Source organism: Canis aureus, chromosome 33 (genome assembly GCF_053574225.1).
Source record: "Canis aureus isolate CA01 chromosome 33, VMU_Caureus_v.1.0, whole genome shotgun sequence".
NCBI classification, from domain to species: domain Eukaryota; kingdom Metazoa; phylum Chordata; class Mammalia; order Carnivora; family Canidae; genus Canis; species Canis aureus.
Window position 1 is genome coordinate 11,984,152 of NC_135643.1, and position 15,845 is coordinate 11,999,996.

Genomic DNA, 15,845 nt, shown 5'->3' on the forward strand with positions numbered 1-15,845 from the left:
CTGGATCCTGGATCCTGGGATCATGACCTGAGCCAAAGGCAGGCACTCAACCGCTGAGCCACCCAAGCGTCCCTCCAGACACATTTTAAAGATAGAGACTAGGATGTGCTAGGTTGAAGGGTGTAAAAGAAAGAAGACAGTCAAGGATGACTCCAAGATTTCTGGTCTGAGCAGCTGAAAGAACACAGTTGACCTTAACTGGGAGGGAGAAGAGGAGTGGATGTTCCTGACCACCCACCTTGCTTTTGGTTAGAATACTCTAACCTCCTTTATCCCTATTTTAATTACTCAAGACTTTTAGAATTAGGGTGGTAGTTTCTACTTGAACTTGGTATTCCAATGTGTTTACAATTCTGAATTTCTCTGCTTCATTTTTGTAGGTGGCCAAGTGTTTTCATGGGGAAGTAATAGTGATGGACAGCTGGGTCTGGGGAAGAAATTCCCCTCCCAAGCCAGCCCGCAGAGGGTGAGGTCCCTGGACGGCATCCCGCTGGCTCAGGTGGCTGCAGGTGGGGCCCATAGCTTCGCCCTGTCTCTCTCTGGGACCTCATTTGGCTGGGGAAGAAACAATGCAGGGCAGCTGGCCCTCCACAAGAATAATGTCTCAGGTAACAAGATAGTCATTTTCTTTGCAGTAAATCATTCTTTCTTTCCAGTTGGAAGACCAGCTCTGCAAAGGGGACTCTCAATGATTAGGGCAATGATTCCCAAGCTTTGTGATACATTAGAATCACCTGGGGAGCCACCTTAATTTTTGATTGCCACTTTAATATATTACCACAGACTTGTGGCTTAAAACCACACAAATGTATTATCTTTTAGTTCCGGTGGTCAGAAGTTTGATGCAGGTCTCACTGGGCTAAAATCAAGATGTCAGCGGGGCTGCGTTCCTTTCTGGAGGGTTCAGGGCAGCAGGGTCGGGGATGGGGATGAGCGTTACACCATTTTCTTGTCTTTTTCTCCTAGAGTCCATCAGCATTCTTTGATTCCTAACCCCCCTCTTCAAAGCCAGCAATGGCTGGTGAAGTCTTCCTTAAGTCACATTACTCTGACAGTGACTCTTCTGCCTCCTTCTTCCTTAAAGGACCCTGTAATTACATTGGGCTCACCTAGATGACCCAGGCTACCTCCTTATCTTAAAGTCAACAGATTTGCAATTTTAATTCCATCTGCTTCATTAACTCCTCTTTGCAATATCACCTAACATATTCACAGCCTCTGGGGAAGGACAGGGACATCTTCAAAGCCCCTTCTTTTGCTTACTCTAAAAGCATTTACAAATCCCAGTGCCCAAGTTAGACCCCATACCAAGTAAATCAGTTTGTCTGGGATGGAAGCCAGGCATCGGTCATTATTAAAGATTCCACAGGCTATTCCAATGTGCAGCCAAGTTCAAGAACCACTGGATTAGCAAATGCTAGCAGGAGAAACAACCAGTTCCTCTGGCAACCCTTAAACAAACTCACCGTGAAATCTTCCCCATGAACCCTATACCTCCTCTGTTCAATTCTTTACATTCAGCTAACATATATTTAGCACTTGTTGTGTGCCAGTACTTACATCACGTTTCATTTAACTTTGTCAACATGAAGTAGGTCCTCTTATTTTCTTAACTTATTATTGTGTATTTGCAGGACACCTACTATGTGACAGAAATGAAAAAACCTAATGGCAATTTTATTAGGAATAAAGGTCTTAAAACAACTTTTTAGGAGAATAGCTTTAGGCATTCCAGAAGATTGAAGAGTTTCCAGAAATAAATGCTATAGGACTGCTTTTCTTTCTTTTCCAAAGTAGAGCTCTTTTGTGATACTTCTAAGTGTTCATTTAAAAAAATATTAATGAATTATAAGTTGACAAAAGTATTAAAAAGTGTAAAAACTCATGAAATCTGAGTCTTATAATCTAGAAATTCTGCTTTCTTTCATCAGGACAAAGCTACAAGCCTTATTCAATTAGTGCTCTGAAGAATCTAGGTGTGATTTATATCAGCTGTGGTTATGAGCACACTGTAGTACTTACCCAGGTAATCTAAAATGTTTTGCTATTTTTTTAATTCCTGAGAAATGTTACCACAAGATACACTTACTGACTGTTGTTGAAAGCAATATGTGTATCAATATCTCAACATATCCATTCAATGTAAAGAGGAGAAATTAACCAAATATAAGCCATGAAATTTTCAAGATCCTATGACAGAAGCTAATTTCAGCTTTTGGAGATATTTTTAGATACCCACTAAATTAGATTAATGGGGTACGTGGCTGCCCCAGTCAATAGAGCAGGTAACTCTTGATCTCTGGGTTGTAAGTCTGAGCCCCATATTGGGTGTAGAGATTGCTTAAAAATAAGCTATTTTTTAAAAAAAGTTATTTATGTATTCATGAGAGACACAGAGAGAGGCAGAGACATAGAGGGAGAAGCAGGCTCCTCACAGGGAGCCCGATGCAGGACTCGATCCCTAGACTGGGATCACACCCTGAGCCAAAGGCAGATGCTCAGCTGCTGAGCCACCCAAGTGTCCCAAAAATAAACTCTTAAAAATTAAAAAAAAAATTATTAATCTTTTGTTAATCTAGGAACTAATCCTTTTAGTAATTATTCATTCATAATGTAGTTCTACAGATGAAAATTATTATAGACGGAAAGTAATTTTTACAGGTTTTGATAACCTAGTAAAAATTATATTATAGTCTAGAACTACTTTGTTCCATTTCTTGCTTGGCACAATTACAAGCCTGCTTTGTAAATGTTTGCCTCCTCTTCTTGTACTGGCCAAATAGTATATTCCAATGGGATGAATTCTTTCCATAGTCATAAGGAATAGACTTGAAAACTATTTGAGTGGTTGAAATGTTTATTTAAAAACTAAATATATATTTAAAAACTAAATATCAAGACACCTGGGTGGCTCAGCGGTTGAGTGTCTGCCTTTGACTCAGGGCATGATCCTGAGGTCCTGGATTAAAACCCACATTAGACTCCTACAGGGAGCCTGCTTCTCCCTCTGCCTATGTCTCTGCCTCTCTCTCTGTGTGTCTCTCATGAATAAATAAATACAATCTTTTAAAAATATAAAATAAATATCTAAAGTAATTTGTATTATTCTTTTAGTTAGAGAGTATGCATGCACATGAGGGGGGTGGGGGAGGGGACAGCAGGCTAGGGAGAGAGAATCCCAAGGGCACCTCTCCTGCTCCCCCCACGCGTGCTCTCTCTCTAAAAAAACAACCTTCTGAAGAAAGATTTTCAGAGGAATGCTCAAGAAATAAAGCACCCCTATACTTAAATGTTCGTATTAACATTGTCTTGAACCAATGAATTGTCCTTCCATTCATTCTACCATGAATGTCAATGATTTTTCAAATTTAATGAGTTAACTTACATTTACTATTAGAAATAAAAAAGCAATAAAATGATAATTTTAATAATAAAAGATTATATCTTATATAATAAATATAAGACCCCTCTCCTTTATACAGAGCTTGTATTTCACATAGTGCTACCATGTAATTATCTGATGATACTTAATCTTTAGTTTTTTAGTTACTTTTTTAAATCTGAAATTAGTCTGATTCCTTCTTTCTCAAACAGAATGGGAAAGTGTTCACATTTGGAGATAATACCTATGGACAGCTGGGACACAGCCCCACTGCTGAGAAGAGTGGTCCACAACTCGTAGAAGGAATTGATGGCCTAGTTTCACAGATAGATTGTGGAAGGTAATGGGCTAGTTTTTTGTTTGTCTGTTTTTAGTGTGAGTAGAAAGTATTATATTTTATTACTTAGAAATGATTCCTCAGTGTTATCAAACCTTAAAACCCCAAATATGTGACTACTCTTTTTATAGTAGTAGTCATAAAAACTTTTTTAACTTATTTAATTTATATAGTTTTTTCTATTTTTTCTAATTTATTCTAGACATTTCATTTATTTAATAGGAATTTATTGGAAGTCTACTTATACAGACTGCCTTATTAGGTGCTGGGGGTTGGGAAGAGGGTTTAAAATAAAAATAGTGGTGGGGCACCTGGGTGGCTCAGTCAGTTAAGCATCTGACTCTTGATTTCAGCTCAGATCATGATCTCATGGTCATGGGATTGAGCCCTACATTGAGCTCTGCACTCAGCGAGGAGTCAGCTTGAGATTCTCTCTCTCTCCTCTCCCTCCCCATCTGCTACACCCTCCACCAAGCTTACTTTCTCTCTCTCAAATAAATTAATTAATTAAAAAAATTAGAATAGTAGTGCTTGCCTTGAAAAGACAAAATTTAAAGTATCTCATGCAAATAGAAGACAATATATTTGCATATGCATTCATAATTTGCATAACCTAATTATGAAGACACTGAATGTTATCTACCCAATTCATAAATAACAAAGCTTACATTTAAAACACAAATGGAAAAAAAAATAAAATAAATAAAAAAAACAAATGGTAGAAACCATAATAAAGACCCATCAGTAATATTCCATCTCTAAGGTTAGTAATAAATGAATATTCACCTACCATTTGTTTAGCCACATCATTTGGTATCCTCTCACCCTGATATTATGATAAGGAATCTCTGGGTATTTAGTATAAGATAAATCTGTTATTTTGTGTTAGGAGATACCTTTTTTTTCTCAAAAAGTGTGCATATGTTGAGCTTCATTATATTCTGTCTCTTGCAGTTACCATACCCTTGCGTATGTCTACACTACTGGAAAGGTGGTGTCTTTTGGTCGTGAACCAACTTGCAAAAGCAGCCCAACTCATCCAGAGGCTCTGACAGAGAACGTTGACTTTACTTGCCTGATTTCTGCTGATGGTATGAGTGGTCCCACTAATTCATGATTTTGTTTTAATTGATGCCACTGGAGGAGATATATTATTTATTTTCTTTTCACAGGAGTACATAGAACTGTGGTTCTTTTTGTACTGTTATTTTTAACCCATACAATATGCATCATTTCTTATGCAGTGATTCCTGTAGTATTTAGTAATTTTTTTCTAAAGATTAGAGTAATATGGAAAAGATTCCAAGTTGATGAATGATCAGAAAGATACACTTTTATATATTTAATCAAACTTCTTCTAGGGGCACCTGGCTGGCTTAGTGAAACATGTGACTCTTGATCTCAGGGTTGTGAGTTTGAGCCCCACACTGGGTGTAGAGATTATTTAAAATAAAAAACAATCACAAAAAAACCCTCTTCTAAAACAAGTGCATGAAAAATTAAATTTTAAGTGAATATACATGTAACCTGATCAAAATTAATCTTTTTTTTTTTTTTTTTAATTTTTATTTATTTATGGTAGTCACAGAGAGAGAGAGAGAGAGGCAGAGACACAGGCAGAGGGAGAAGCAGGCTCCATGCACCGGGAGCCCGACGTGGGATTCGATCCCGGGTCTCCAGGATCGCGCCCTGGGCCAAAGGCAGGCGCCAAACCGCTGCGCCACCCAGGGATCCCCAAAATTAATCTTTTATACATGTAATATGTAACCTGATCAAAATTAATCTTTTAGGGTACTTGTGGTCAAAATTCATTTGGAAGAATATAAATTGCTAATAAATAATTTAGTTTGGTAATATATAAACTTTTTTAGGGGCACCTGGGTGGCTCATCAATTAAGCATCTACTTTCAGCTCAGGTCATGATCCCAGGGCCCTGGGATCGAGGCCTGCTTTGGATTCCCTGGAGCCCACTTTTCCCTCTCCCTCTGCCTGCTGTTCCACCTGCTTGTGCTCTGTCAAATAAATAAAATCTTAATATTTATATGTGTATATTAAGATTTAATTTATTTATTCATGACAGACAGAGACAAAGAGAGGCAGAGACACAGGCAGAGGGAGAAGCAGGCTCCACGCGAAGAGCCTGATGTGGGACTCGATCCTGGGACTCTGGGATCACACCCTGAGCCGAAGGCAAACGCTCAACCACTGAGCCACCCAGGGGTCCCCATACATACATATATATATATATATTTTTTTTTTTTAAGATTTTATTTATTTTAGAAAGAGAGAGCCTATGTAAGAGTGTGGGGTGGAGGAGGAGGAGCTGAAGCAGAGGGACAGGATGACTTCATGCTAAGTTCAGAGTCCAACACAGAGCTCAATCGCATGACCATGAGATCATGACCTGCGCCAAAATCAAGAGTCAGATACTTAACCGACTGAGCCACCCAGGTGCCCCAATATATTTGTTTTTTTTTAATCTATTTTTTTTTACAGCAGTTTTGGGTTTATAACAAAAGATTTATTTTTTTTCACTTCTAATAACAATAAGCATGGGGGGTACTTGGGTCCGGTCATGATCCCAGGGTCCTGGGGTTGAGGTCTACATTGGGCTCCCCTACTCAGTGGGGAGCCTGCTTCTCCCTTTCCCTCTGCCTGCTGCTCCCCCCACTTATGCTCTCTCTCTGTCAAGTAAACAAATCTATTAAAAAATTTTAAAAAATAAAATGAATAAGCATGCATTTATACTTTCTTTTAGACCTTGTGGATTTTCAAGTCAAACACATTTTTGCTGGAACGTATGCAAATTTTGTGACAACTTATCAGGTATGTATTATATTTTTTTGTTTCTTTTAAAAATCATTCTTAAACAAAAATAAGCAAAAATGAATAAAAGGCATTTTTTTCCTCTAGATTTCAGAGCAATGTTTGAAACATTTTATCACTTGTATGTATTCAGATTTTTTACTAACATAAGAAGATCCTCTGTTAGAATGCTTCTTAAAAATCTTCTGTAATTTTAGGGGTACCTGGGTGGCTCAGACAGTTGGGCATCTAACTCTTGGTTTAGGCTCAGGTCTAGATCTCATGGGTTGTGGGATGGCCCTATATCAACCAGGCTCCATGCTCAGTGGGAAGTCTGCTTGAAATATTCTCTTCCTTGGCCCCTCCCTCCACTTGCTTGCACTCTCTCTCTCTCTCTCTCTCTCTCTCTCTCATGAGTGAATAAAGGGCCCCTGTGTGGCTCAGATGGTTGGGCATCTGCTTTCAGCTCAGGTCATGATTCCAGGGTCCTGGGGTCAAGTCCTACATCAGGCTCCCTGCTCTTCGGGGAGATTGCATCTCCCTCTCCCTCTGCCTGCTGTTCCCTCTGCTTTTGCTCTCTCTCTCTCTCTGTCAAATAAAAAAAATAAACTCTTTTAAAAAAATGAGTGAAGAAATCTTAAAAAAAAAATGAGATGTAGCCTCTTTTAAAAATACTTGTAATTTTCACTTCCTCCTAAGAGATGAGACCCCCAAACCTAAGTTCATTGCTTTTATTACTGTTTGTTATTAAGTAAGATTAATGATGATAATAACAGCATTAATATTGATTGTAGTCATCATGAGTTAGGGACCAATTAAAATACTCCAAGTTGATTGACACATTTAATCCTTATGTCAACTCCAATTGGTATTATTTCCCCCATTTTACAAATGAAAAAAATAAGTCTCAGAGAATTGGACTTACCCAAAGTTGTACTGCTAAGAAGTGGCAGAGCTGGATTTAAACCCAGGCAATCCAGCTCCAAAGCTTATATCATTATTCACCATACTGTAGTACCCTCCTAATTTTTGATAGAGAGGTTTTATGATCATATTTCTGGGAGTTCTGAAATGCCTGTATGGAGACAGAAGTATACAGGCATACCTTGTTATATTATGTTATGATTTAGCATTTTTTACAAATTGAAATTTTATGGCAACCTTACGTTACATCAAACAAATTTGTGGGCACCATTTTTACAACAGCATTTGCTTACTTCTTGTCTCTGTGTCACAGTTGATAATCCTTACAATAGTTAAAAATTTTCCATTATTATTACATTTGTTATGATGATTTGTGATCAGTGATCTTTGATGTTACTGTTGAAATTGTTTCAGCCATGCCCATATAGGATGGTGAACATAATCTATAAATGTGTGTTCTGATTGCTCCTCCAACTCGCTGTGTCTCTGGCTTTCTGCTTCTTCTAGGCCTAACCTATTTATTCCCTGAGCAAAATAATATTAAAATTAGGCCAATCAATAACTCTACAATGGCCTCTAACTGTTCCAGGGAAGAGTCACATGTCTCTCATTTTAAAACAAAAGGTGGGAATAATAAACTTAGTGAGGAAGGCACATCAAAAGCTGAGAAAGGCTGAAAACTGCATCAAACTTAGCCAAGTTGTAAATGCAAAGGAAAAGTTCTTGAAGGAAATCAGAAGTCCTCCTCCAGTGAGCACACAAATGATGAGAAAGCAAAGCAGCCTTATTGCTGAGCTGATATGGAGAAAGTTTTAGTGATCTAGATAGAAGATCAAACATTCCCTTAAAATCAAAGCCTGATCCCAGGAAAGGTCCTAACTCTCTTCAATTCTATGAAGTTTGAGAGAGGCGAGGAAGCTGCAGAAGTTTCCTGCACCAGGAAACCAAAAACTTTATTTGATTCATTTTATTGTGATATTCACTTGATTGTGGTTGTCTGGAACCAAACCCTCAATATCTCTGAGGTCTGCTTGTACATAGTTATTTCTTTAATTTGTACTTTTTTCTTTTTTTTTTTAAATTAATTATTTGTTTGAGAGAGAGAGAGCATGTGTGCACAAGTGGGGGATGTGGGGGGTGGAGGGGCAGAGGGAAAGGGAGAGGCAAACTATGTGCTAAGTAGGCTTGATCCTAGGGTGCTGAGTTTATAACCTGAGCCAAAGGCAGATGCTTAACCAACTAAACCACCTAGGTGCCCCTCTTTTTTTGCCCCTCTTTTTTTTACGAATAAATTTTTTTTTAGCAAGAGAAAGCACACATAGGAGGGGGAGGAGGCAGAGGGAGAGGGAGAGAGAATCTTAAGCTGACTCCCCACTGAGTGAGGAGCCCAATGTGGGGCTTGATCTCATGACCCTGAGATCATGACCTGAACTGAAATCAAGAGTTGGACACTTAACTGATTGAGCCACCCAGGTGCCCAAGTTTGTACTTTTTTCTATTTTCAGGAATGTTTTAAATTTGACATTCATATAGACTCTTGCCATATTCTCTGGGAAAAAAAAAGTGGTCAGAGGCAAAAGTTTCTGTGCTGCTGGGGAGGGTGAGGAGATTGTACTTGGTTGCTCTATCATAGCCATCTAGTCAGCCAGTCAGCAGTTGACTTCTGTGTCTCAGGCTCTGCTCTCAGGGCTGGGGATAAAAGTAAGTAATACAGACAAGGTTGGTCTCATTCTTTTTTTTTTTTTTTTAAGATTTTATTTATTTACTCATGATAAACACAAAGAGAGAGAGAGGCAGAGACACAGGCAGAGGGAGAAGCAGGCTCCATGCAAGGAGCCTGATATGGGACTCAATCCTGGGACTCAATCCTGGGACTCCAGGATCACGCCTGGGCCGAAGGCAGGCGCTAAACCGCTGAGCCACCCAGGGTCCCCATGATCTCATTCTTGGTATTGAGTTCTACAGGGAAAGATAGGCAATAAATATGTAAATGCAAAATTATTAAACTGTCTTAAATAGGACATGTGAGATTGAAAAAGTGGGTTTCTTTAGAAATGTCAGTCAGGGGGCACCTGGGTGGCTGTCAGTTAAGTGTCTGATTCTTGGTTTTGGCTCAGGCCATGATCTCATGTGTCATGGGACGGTGCCTTATATCGGGCAGTCCCCTCTTAGGGTGGAGTCAACTTGAAGATTCTCTCCCTCTTCCCCCCACTCACATGTGCATGCACTCTCATTCTCTCTCTAAAATAAATGGATAAATCTACAAAAGAAAGAAAAGAAGGAAGGAAGGAAGGAAGGAAGGAAGGAAGGAAGGAAGGAAGGAAAGAAAAAAGAAAAAAAGAGAAAGAAAGAAAGAAAGAAAGAAAGAAAGAAAGAAAGAAAGAAAGAAAGAAAGAAAGATTAAAGAAGACCTCTCAGAGGCTGGGACATTGAAACAGAGACCTTAGCCATTCTTAGATCCAAAGACAGAGTGTTCCAGGGGTGGCTGGGTAGCTCAGTTGTGTGAGTGACCAACTCTTGATTTTGGCTCTGGTCATGATCTCAGGGTCCTGAGATCGAGCCCATCCACAGGCTCTGTGCTCAGTGTGAAGTCTGCTTCTCTCCTCTCTCTCCCCCTGCCTTTCCCCTGCTCACTCTCTAAAATAAAAAAACAAATCATTAAAAAAAATTAAAAAGAGTGTTCAAGTAGAGGGAACCACATGCAGAGAGGCCCTGTGGCAAGGAGAAGTTTAGCATGTGTGAGGGACAGAGAGAGAGTCAGAAGAGCAGAGCACAGTAAGAAAGGGTAGAGAGTTATAGGAGATGGAAGCGGGTAGGTGAGATGGGGTCAGTGTGAAGTATCCTTGGGGAGGAGACCTGGAGCCTTAGCTGGATGTTCAAATCTGGAGCTCAGGGAGGACATCAGCACTGGAATACAGACATGGTAGCTGTCCAAGCATAGACAGGATTTAAAACTGGGGCATAGATAAAAGGTCACCTTAAGAGAGAGAGTAAAAATGAAAGGAGAAATGTGACAGAATCCAACAGTGAGGAGGGGCCAGGAGAAAAATTGAGAAGGGACAGTTTCTGAGGTAGGGGAAAACCAGGAGAGGGTGGTTCATCAAGATAAGAGAAGAACAGATTTCCAGAAGGAGGAAGTGGCTAATACTGCTAAGAGGTCAAGATGAGCACAGACATGATTTTTGAGAATGATCCTGTTCAGATGGAGAAAACAATGATACATGGGGAAAAAAAAAAAAGAAGAAGAATTGCAGAAGCAATGTCCCACAACAGGAAAGGGGAGGCAGGATCCCATCTGTGTAGAATGTAGGGGCTTGAGCAGAAATATTTATTTTTCTTCTAATAAGGAACAGAGGAGGTGAGGGTGGGGTGAAATAAAGGTGATGAATGGCTTCAGTTTTCTCAGTGAGGCACAGGGCAAGGTCCTCATCTGGGAGTGAATGAGAGAGATGAGGAGTGTTATATGTTTAGGAATAAAAGGAAGGTGTGCAGTAGTTGTCTCAGAGAGTGAGAAAGCAAATATTGTGGGAAATTATAAAACATTATTTGGTGCCCATCTGACATTTGCGGTAGTAGGACAGAACGTGAAATCAACATGGCTGCGTGTGATTCTCTCCAGCGAATGGACTGGATTCAATTTTGCTTGGGTTCAATTTTGGAATAATCCAGAGTTGTTTTTTTTTTTTTTTTTAATTTATTCATGAAAGACACACAGAGAGAAAGAGTCAGAAACACAGGCAGAGGGAGAAACAAGCTTCATGCAGGGGGCCTGACATGGGACTCCATCTCGGGTCTCCAGGATCACACCCTGGGCTGAAGGTGGCACTAAACCGCTGGGCCACCAGGGCTGCCCCTCCCGAGTTGATTTTTAATCACAGATGGAGTTTTGCTAGGTAAGTCCAACAGGAAAATGACAGGGAAGGAAGTATTTGAAAGGGACTTCTTATAGTGCTGACCATGGAATCTATGCTTGGTAAGGACAAGGAGGCAATAAATAATGAACAAACAATAGGGTCAATGGATTGGAGATCCTAGTGGCCTCAAAGAATGTTGGAACGGGTTCCACTCTAAAGTAAATGTCTTAGTCTGCCCTGCCTGCTAACAAAACACCATGGACTAGGTGGCTTATGAATAGTAGAAATGTTACTTCTTACAGTTCTGGAGTCTGGGAAGTCCAGGATCAAGGGGCCAGTGTACTCAGTGTTTGGTGATTGTTTATGGGTGGCTGTCTTCTTGCTATGTCCTAAGGGGCAAGAGAGCTCTCTGGGGGTCTCTTAAAAGGGCACTAATTCCATTCATGAGAGCTCCACTCCCATGACTCAGTCATCTTCCAAAGGCCCCACCTCTTAATACCATTATACTGGGGATTAGAATTTCAACATATGAATTTGGGGGGGAACATATTCCGTCCATATTCCCCACCCCTCCAACTCCCAAAATTCATGTCCTTCTTGCATGCAAAATACATTCATTCTGTTCCAAAAGCCCCCAAAGTCTTAACTCATTCCAGCACCAAAGAATGTTGGAGTGGGAGTTTCACTCTAAAGTAAGAGAATCAGAAAAGGGTGTATGATGACCAGAAAAGAGAAAATCAATCTCTTTCTTTCTTTCTTTCTTTCTCTTCTTTCTCTTCTTTCTCTTCTTTCTCTTCTTTCTCTTCTTTCTCATCTTTCTTTTGATTTTATTTATTGAGAGAGAGGGTGAGAAAGAGTATGAGCAGGTGGGGGTGGGCAGTGGAGAGGAGGAGCAGAGGGAGAAGAAGAAGCAGACTCCCTACTGAGCAGGGAGCCTGATACAGGGCTTGGTCCCAGGACCCTGAGATCATGACCTGAGCCGAAGGCAGATATTTAACTGAGCCATCCAGGTGCCCTGAGAATGTTTCTAATAGAAAATTTAGAAGGTGATATAGTTATCAATGATTATAAACCATAGGGTATCACCAAGATCTGGGGCAGTGGTTTTCAACTAGGAATGATTTTGCCCCAGGCAACATTGGGCAATTTCTGGAGACATTTTAAGTTGTAGTAACTGGAAAAGGGCAGGTGTGTTGGGGTGGCTGCCACAAGCATCTGGTGGGTAGAGGCCAGGGTTCCTAAACAACCTACAATGCACAAGACCCTCACAACAAAGAATTATCTGATCTAAAATATCAATAGCATCTGCTTGAAACCAGGACATGGGTGGTTGAGATGGAACAGAGGAAGTGTGGAGATGAGATCAAGAATTGAGAGATCAAAGTGGGAAATCATGTTTATTAGTTCCGTAGTTGCCAAGAATTACAGGAAGGATGACAACAGACATGGCAGTGCCAAGGGAGACAGCAAGGTACTAAAGTTTTCAGTGTTGAAGGGTCATGCCAAGGACAAAGGGAAATGATTACTTCAGAGGAACTGGGATTTTGAAGAGAGTAGAAGAAATGGTATGTAAGTACCAATAGGGAGCACCTCATTGTCCTAAATTTCCAGCAATGTGTGTGTATGTGGTGGTGGTGGTGGGGGGGAATAAAAGCAATGTGTGTGTATGTGGTGGTGGGGGGGAATAAAAGCTTTTTTGTGATTGAACTAGAGGGGACACCCAGGACCCAGATCAAGAAGCTGAAGGAGAGCTTCAGAAGTCATGGTTACTTATCTTTTTCCAGAGGTCTTTATTTAAGCATTAAACTAAAATGATGAAGAGTTTCCTGACTCCTGGGGTGCCTGGCTGGCTCAGTTCATAGAATATGTGATTCTTGATCTCAGTGTCTTGAGTTTAAGCCCCACATTGGGCATAGAAGTTACTTTAAAAAAAAAAAGAATTTCCTGACTTATTACAAGTTCAGTGGAGGCAGAGATATAACATGAAGTGGAGCATTAATGTCTTGGAAAACTATATTAAAAAGTCAGGTTTTTCTTCCTAGGCAGTGATTTCTGACACTTCTAGCTGAGCCATTTGGTTTCAAGTATTGTATAGAACCATGGTTCTTAAAGTGTGGTCCTTGTACCAGAGCAGCAGCATCATCTGGGAATTTACTAGATGCAAATTCTTGAGCTCCACCCCTAAATCAGAAACTGTGGGGTTTGCCTCAGCAGTCTATGCTTTAAGTAAGATCACCAGGTTAAGTTTGAAAACCACTGATCTAAAAGTAAAAATCTAAAAATCTATTTTAGTAAAAATACTAAAACTAGTATTTTTTGCATACCAACTATAATCCACAGGTTTTGTATGCCTAATATTATTTAATCTTAAGAAGAGCCCAGAGAGGTAGGTATTATCTCATTTTAAAAAATATTTTATTTATTTATTTGAGAGAGAGAGAGAGAGAGAGAGCAAGAGAGCACGCGAGACCACAAGCTGGGGGAAGTACAGAGGGAGAGGGACAAGCAGACTCCCCACTGAGCAGGAAGCCTGTTGTGGGGCTTGATCCCAGGACCCTAAGATCATGACCTGAGCCAAAGGCAGACGCTTAACTGACTGAGTCATCTAGGCACCCCTATTATCTTATTTTTCAAATTGTGGTTAAAAATACACGTATATCATAAAATTTTCTATTTTAACTATTTTTTTTTTTAATTTTTATTTATTTATGATAGTCACAGAGAGAGAGAGAGGCAGAGACACAGGCAGAGGGAGAAGCAGGCTCCATGCACCGGGAGCCCGACGTGGGATTCGATCCCGGGTCTCCAGGATCGCGCCCTGGGCCAAAGGCAGGCGCCAAACCGCTGCGCCACCCAGGGATCCCTATTTTAACTATTTTTAAGTATACAATTTAGTGGCATTAATCACATTCACAGTATTGTGCAACCATCACCACTATCCATTTCGAAAACTTTACCACCCCAAACAGAAACTCTGTAACCTTTAAATAAGTTTCCATTCTGTGACAGCCACCCCCCTCCCTGGGTAATCTCTAATCTACTTTCTATGAAGTTGCCAATTTCATATAAGTGAAATCATACAATAATAGTCCTTTTGGCTTATTTTACTTAGCATAGTGTCTTCAAAGTTCATCCATGTTTCAGTGTGTTTCAGAATATCCTCCCTTTTTTGGGCTGATTATTCTGCATGTATATACCATGTTCATCTGTTGATGCTATTGCTGGACACCAGTTGTTTCTACCTTTTTGGCTATTATGAATAATGCTACAGTGAATATTGGTGTACAAGTATCTGGTTGAGTCTCTGTTTTCAATTATTTTGTGTCATCCCATTTTTAAATGACAAAATTAAGGCCTAGACTAAGCCAAGTAACCAAGTCTAGGAACTGGAACAGCCAGGCCAGTCTGTGACATAACTCCTCTGACCAAACCCCACTGTCTAAGAGGGCGGGGCCTACCTACCACTTGTGCTGCAAGCTTTGCTGTGTTATTACTCAGCATGTGGTTATGTTTTCCTGATCATTTTTTTTTTCTTCCTTGAAGAACACCAGTTCCACAGACGTTCCCAGGAAAATCCTTCCAGGAATAAGCCAAATTAACGAGTCCTTGACAGAAAAATGGATAGCAGCAAAAAAACGCACTGAATGTGAAGTGGCTAAGAGGTAGCTCTGTCTGATAAGTTGTAAATCACTTTTATTTGTTTTGAAACCATGAGGTCATTTTATCCTAAATATAAGACAGAGGGTATGGCTTTGCTATGAAGATATTTGCATTTTAATCATGATTCTCTCCTAACATCTCGATGTTTGAAAAAGTCATTGATGTCCTCATTAATTCATCATTCACTTGACACAACTACATTGAGGACATACAATTCCCAGGAGCCTCAGTAGGTGTGAGCAATGCAAGAATAAATAAAAAATCATTTGTCTCACAAAGGCTTCATTAAAGTAGACCCTTTTTTTTAATATCTTAATAGTTTATACTCTGGGCTCCATAAATTTTTGTTTTCAGAAGGATGGATTTTATTCAAATCCATGATTTAGTATAATCAACCATGAAGGGTTTGGGTGAGATTTATCAACACAAAGTATATCCAGAATCTGGAAGACTCATAGGAAAGTAGTTATTTCATTAATGATTGCATGTCATCAGTTATATAACTAGACATAAGAGGAGGCATGCTTTATAATACGTTATGATGAAGTTTTGGAATATAAGTGAGGTCCAGAGCCAGTGACCAAGAAAGAATTCTTGAGATATCTTTGGTGCAAAAGGGTGGTTTTATTAAGGCACGGGGACAGGACCCGTGGGCAGGAAGAGCTGCTGCCCAGGGCCTGAGGAGTGACTGATTATATACCTGGCAGTTGGGAGGGGTTTGAGGATAGCGTACTCTCTAAGGAATTTTGGAAGCAAGGTTTCCAGGACCTTGAGGGGGCTAGCTATTGTTGAGAAAAAGTCACTTATTAATAAAACTTTAGTCATGAAACCCTTCAGATGCATATCAGTGGGCCATGTGCTTGGGGGATGATTGCCAACAGGT

General features: G+C 40.0%; 1 protein-coding gene and 1 long non-coding RNA gene across 4 annotated transcripts in view; one reads left to right on the top strand and one right to left on the bottom strand.

Annotated features, from left to right (window-relative positions):
• The window catches only part of HERC6 (HECT and RLD domain containing E3 ubiquitin protein ligase family member 6), a 55,496-nt gene that overhangs the window by 7,022 nt on the left and 32,629 nt on the right, over positions 1-15,845 (top strand). For all 3 annotated transcript variants that reach the window (XM_077882828.1, XM_077882826.1, XM_077882827.1), the window contains exons 4-9: positions 381-608; positions 1,932-2,026; positions 3,595-3,722; positions 4,674-4,810; positions 6,478-6,545; positions 14,846-14,964. In XM_077882828.1, the coding sequence (XP_077738954.1) occupies positions 381-608; positions 1,932-2,026; positions 3,595-3,722; positions 4,674-4,810; positions 6,478-6,545; positions 14,846-14,964 (775 nt within the window). The remainder of the gene's footprint in view (positions 1-380; positions 609-1,931; positions 2,027-3,594; positions 3,723-4,673; positions 4,811-6,477; positions 6,546-14,845; positions 14,965-15,845) is intronic.
• LOC144304329 (uncharacterized) lies at positions 5,969-7,597 on the bottom strand. Its single transcript, XR_013371228.1, has 2 exons — positions 7,450-7,597; positions 5,969-7,112 (listed from the first exon to the last, which is right to left on the bottom strand). It is a non-coding gene; the product is annotated as an uncharacterized LOC144304329 (long non-coding RNA).